Source organism: Musca autumnalis, unplaced genomic scaffold (genome assembly GCF_047663935.1).
Source record: "Musca autumnalis isolate F117 unplaced genomic scaffold, ASM4766393v1 scaffold_2, whole genome shotgun sequence".
Classification (NCBI taxonomy): Eukaryota; Metazoa; Arthropoda; class Insecta; order Diptera; family Muscidae; genus Musca; species Musca autumnalis.
Genome location: NW_027411755.1, coordinates 104,678,472 through 104,683,112, shown reverse-complemented (window position 1 = coordinate 104,683,112; position 4,641 = coordinate 104,678,472). Strand labels below are relative to the sequence as shown.

Genomic DNA, 4,641 nt, shown 5'->3' with positions numbered 1-4,641 from the left:
CACATATTGTTTCTTAGTCGATGGTCAGACTAGCACGATTTCAACATGGCGACGTCAAGTTTATAGGCGAGGGGTATGAAGTAGTGAAACCCATGTACATGGTTTTCTGTGTTTGTTGTGTTGCCTCTTCTTGTTGTTCGTTGCAAGATTTTTTCTTCCATTTTCTTTCATTGTGATTTTCTCAAGCCAACGTTAACAACGAAATAAGCATAAAAAGATTTAACAAAAACATTTTATTAATGAAATAGACAAAATTTAGCTATTACTATTAATTTAATTATTAATGTTAATTATTTTGTGTTGTTGTTTAGTTTATTTATATATGTTTGCTTTGTTTTTTGGTATGAGAAACACAACAAATGCGAATAGTAAAATAAAGGGACACGAAAAAATCTTAAATTTCACGTTAACGTGTGTGGACACTAACGAAACTTGAAAAGAAACTTTAACGAAATTGGTTTCAAGAAACCTTGCTAGTCTGACCATCGACTTATATAGGTCAACGTTTTTATAGCCCCTTCAAGCTGACAGTGTTCAAAGCTTAAAAATTTTCACGCATATGAGCTTCGTTCCCGTACTTTTTAATAGTAAAACTCGTAAAAGAGAGAACTGCAAAAAATTTGTTCTCACCATGGCCCAATAATACAGGCCCTCTCTCAAGCGAATTCAAACAAAAACAAAGATTTGAAATGTTAAAATTCATAAACAAAGGCGAAAAAATTGTTTTCGCCGACACGGAATATGTTTGAGGCGAATTTCTTTGTTGTGAATAAAGGTAGATGCATACATAAAATTCTCCGAGAAAAAGTTGTTGACGCAGTTATTTTTGTTTGGCGTAACAGAAAATACCAACTGATCGGTCTTTAACTGCCAAAATAAGTTATTGTAAACTAAATTCTAATACAAAATACAACAAATGTTGACATCTTACGTGTACAACATAAAGTTGATTTGTTTTTTTTTTTGGGTATATATCTACCTGCTTCTCTACAGTTTGGCATTTCTCTACCTCACAGCGAATTCAAATGACATATATGAATTTTGACAGCTCAAATCAAAATCATTTGTTTTTGAGAGAGAACCTTTATAACTGGGCCATGGTTCTCACGTACAAGTTTTTGAAATAGTTCGGGAACGGAAAAATGGAATATACGTCAAAAAAACTGGAACAAATGTCAAAGTCGGCGTATCAGAAGCCGGCAACCATGTTACTATTTTTTTACTCGCCCAAATTTGTCGTGTAAAAAGTTTTTAAAAGAGAGCGTCATTCAGCGCCATTTTTGTTTAAAGAGAAGTGAACATTTTACAACTTTTTTGTGTACGGGAACGCTTTTTCGAGTAAAATGTGTAAAAGTCGTACAAATTGTAAAAACTTTTTAGTTCTGGAACACAGCTATGAATTGTATGGTGCCAGAAGTAACCCTGCGTCTACACATGACAGGACAGTTGAGTTCATGTATTGATTGTCAAAAACGCAAAACTTGCCTGTGCTACGTAGGCGTCCAGACAACTGCAAAAACAGTTGTAAAATTATGAATGAAAATCATCGATTTCATTTCGTTTTCCGTTCACATATGTTGTTATTGTACATATTAGCTCTGTTCCAGAACTAAAAAGTTTTTACAATTTTTACCACTTTTACACATTTGGCGTTCCCGTACACAAAATTTATATGAAAATCGTTTACGACTTTTACAACTTTTACCACTTTATAAAGTACGGGAACAGGCCAATTCTCTTGTTTTCAGCACATTTGCATTATCATCTCACTTCTTTTTCACAAAAATGTCAAAAATTTGTTAACCCGACTGTCTGTGAAAAAATTATGGACAGCTGGAAGACAACCGACAAGTGTATGTATGTGTTAGTAAATCAGAGTTGTATTTGAAGACAAACTGTCTGGTGTAAACGCCTAGTAAGGGAACCTTTTTCGAGTAAAAGTGGTAAAACTTGAAGATTCTTCGCATAGAGGAACAAAGCTCATATGTGGTATACCACGATCATGGCACAATCATACAGGTATCCGCATCAGCCCAGCTGATGTACTGCGAGCTGTCAAAAAAGTTGTAATTCAAACACACAAAATTAAAAATAAAAATTTAAACGAAAAATTTTGAATTTTTGTTGGTTTTTTGTAATAATGCGTTTATTAATATCTACCTAACAAAATTTTGTTGAAAAAATTGTGTAAATCGCTTTATTTTTGGAAAACTATTTTGACATTTCATAGTACTGAACTGGTTTTTGTTGTAGTTGTTGGCAGATGCATCTAATGCTTGGTTTACATTTACGAAATCCACTCGATTTCAACTGTCAAATCCATAGGTTAAACGTCAAATGAAATCCAGATGAGATTTCATTTGACGTTTGAGCTATGGAATTGACTGTTGAAATCAAGTGGATTTCGTAAATGTAAACTTAGCATAACTGTTAATTGTGCCACGACCACGATTAAATCGGCGGCGGCTGAACGTTTATAAAATCAGTGGCGGCGGCGCTCCGCCGACATACAATCGACCCGCTTCCACCTCGCTACTTATTGTTTGATGCCGTTTGTGTGAATACGCATTTTCAACATGGTGAGCTTTTATTAAAATAATGATTGATTATTTTTATTAATTTTAACTTTTTTGTAGACTATCGGAAAGAACAATAAAATGATACAGCATCTCAATTATAGAGTGCGTGTTGTTTTACAGGACTCTCGCACCTTTATTGGAACCTTCAAAGCATTTGACAAACATATGAATTTGATACTTGGTGATTGCGAAGAGTTTAGAAAAATACGTTCAAAGAATACAAAAGTGCCCGAACGAGAGGAGAAAAGAATACTCGGATTTGTTTTACTTCGTGGAGAAAACATTGTATCGTTAACAGTTGAGGGTCCTCCTCCACCTGAAGAAGGACTTCCTCGTGTACCTATTCCTGGAGCTCTTTCTGGTCCAGGTATTGGCAGAGCTGCAGGCCGAGGTGTACCAGTTAATATGTCATCTGTTCCAGCTGGTCTTCAGGGACCTGTTCGAGGTATTGGTGGACCTGGCCAACAACATATGGCCCCAATTGGAAGAGGCATACCTCGAGCTCCAATAATTGGAGGACCTCCGCCAATTATACCAGGCGGTATACCCCCAATGGCCGGAACTATTGGACGTGGAGCGCCTCCGCCAATGAGAGGCCCACCTCCTGGTATTCTTCGCGGTGCGCCGCCACCTGGACGCGGTGGATATTAGATTTCAATTTCTTTTAAAATTAAGTTAAATATAAAAAATTATCTACCCACTAAATTTATCCGAGCAAGATGTGTATAGTGGCTGGATTTAAAATTGTTTTCTTTCCTTTGGACGAATGCTTTGCTTTAGCTACCCCTATCTATTTTTAATTTTATATTTTTTTCTAAGTAGCCGGACTAAGCGGTGTATTTAAGGGGTCGCCTATGGATAGCAACTCAACTGTAGTTGCGTTGCCAGAAGAGAAAAACATGCAATTAAAATAAGTAAAAAGACGGAAATGTTAAATTCAATCAATATCAGTGTTTTGAACATTCAGCTATTAATTTAATTGTAAAAAAGTATAAATTTTAATGCAGAAATAGACAATTATATAGCTATGTTCCTTACGTGCAAGAATCTTCAAGTTTTACCACTTTTTTTTACTTCAGACATCACACAATTCATATAGCAGATGTTTACAACTTTTATTTTTGCCGGTTTTACCACTTTCAAGAGTAAAGGAACAGACCAAATATATCGATGAAATCGATGAAAAATTTTCAAAATTTTTTGAGAACGGTAGCTAAAGGAAAGATAAGTCATAATTTTTAAAATTATTTTTTTCCAAAAATATGTTTTTCGGAGATTTCGAAGAATCTACGCACTTCCCAGTAATGATATGTATGTACATATATTAACGTTTCCGAAGTCTATCTGTAGACAAAATTTTCTGAGTCCAGCCACTTCATTCATCTTACGTCATTTTTTTCTTTTAAATTGTAAATTTTTCTCTAAATAGCCGGCCTTTGGACGGGGATTTAAGACTTTCTCCTATGAACAGGTTCAAATCTCAGGAACGCGAACCAAATTTTCTTTTACATTATAATTTTTTCTCTAAATATCCGGCCTTCGGTCGGGAATTTATGACTTTCTTCTACGGACAAGTTCAAATCTCGGAAATAGGAACAAAATTTTCTTTTAAATTATATATTTTTTCTAAATAAATATTGTACCACAACCAGTGCTATGGGCATATGCAAATCTCAACTACCTTAACGTTATACTTTCCAGTGCCAACAACTTGTCAAAAAAGTAAACTTTTTCCAAAACCTTATGTTCATATATTAGAACTTTCAACCTCAGAATTCCACAAAGAATTCCCGAACATGACATAATAATTGCTGTGTTCCAGAACATGCAAGAAGCTACTATTTTTTATTGCGATAAAATTTTTTCCTTTATATTATCGGAAAAATAGTAAAAATTAGTAGATTCTTGTAGTTCTGGAACAGACCAAATATAAACGCAAACAAGACTAATGCCAGACTGTGAAACTGGCACTGAAAATTTTCACATTTTACAGGGGTTTTTAGATCGAATTACCCACTACAAGCAATATAATAAAGTGACTTTTGTATGGAACTCGATCTAA

The 4,641-nt window shown here is 34.7% G+C and overlaps 1 protein-coding gene across 1 annotated transcript; it reads left to right on the top strand.

Annotated features, from left to right (window-relative positions):
* Positions 1 to 2,440: 2,440 nt before the first annotated feature.
* On the top strand, positions 2,441 to 3,323 carry SmB (small ribonucleoprotein particle protein SmB). Its single transcript, XM_073965953.1, has 2 exons — positions 2,441 to 2,579; positions 2,637 to 3,323. Exons 1-2 carry the CDS (start codon positions 2,577 to 2,579, stop codon positions 3,228 to 3,230), a joined length of 597 nt encoding a protein of 198 aa, XP_073822054.1. The 5' UTR covers positions 2,441 to 2,576; the 3' UTR covers positions 3,231 to 3,323.
* Positions 3,324 to 4,641: the final 1,318 nt, after the last annotated feature.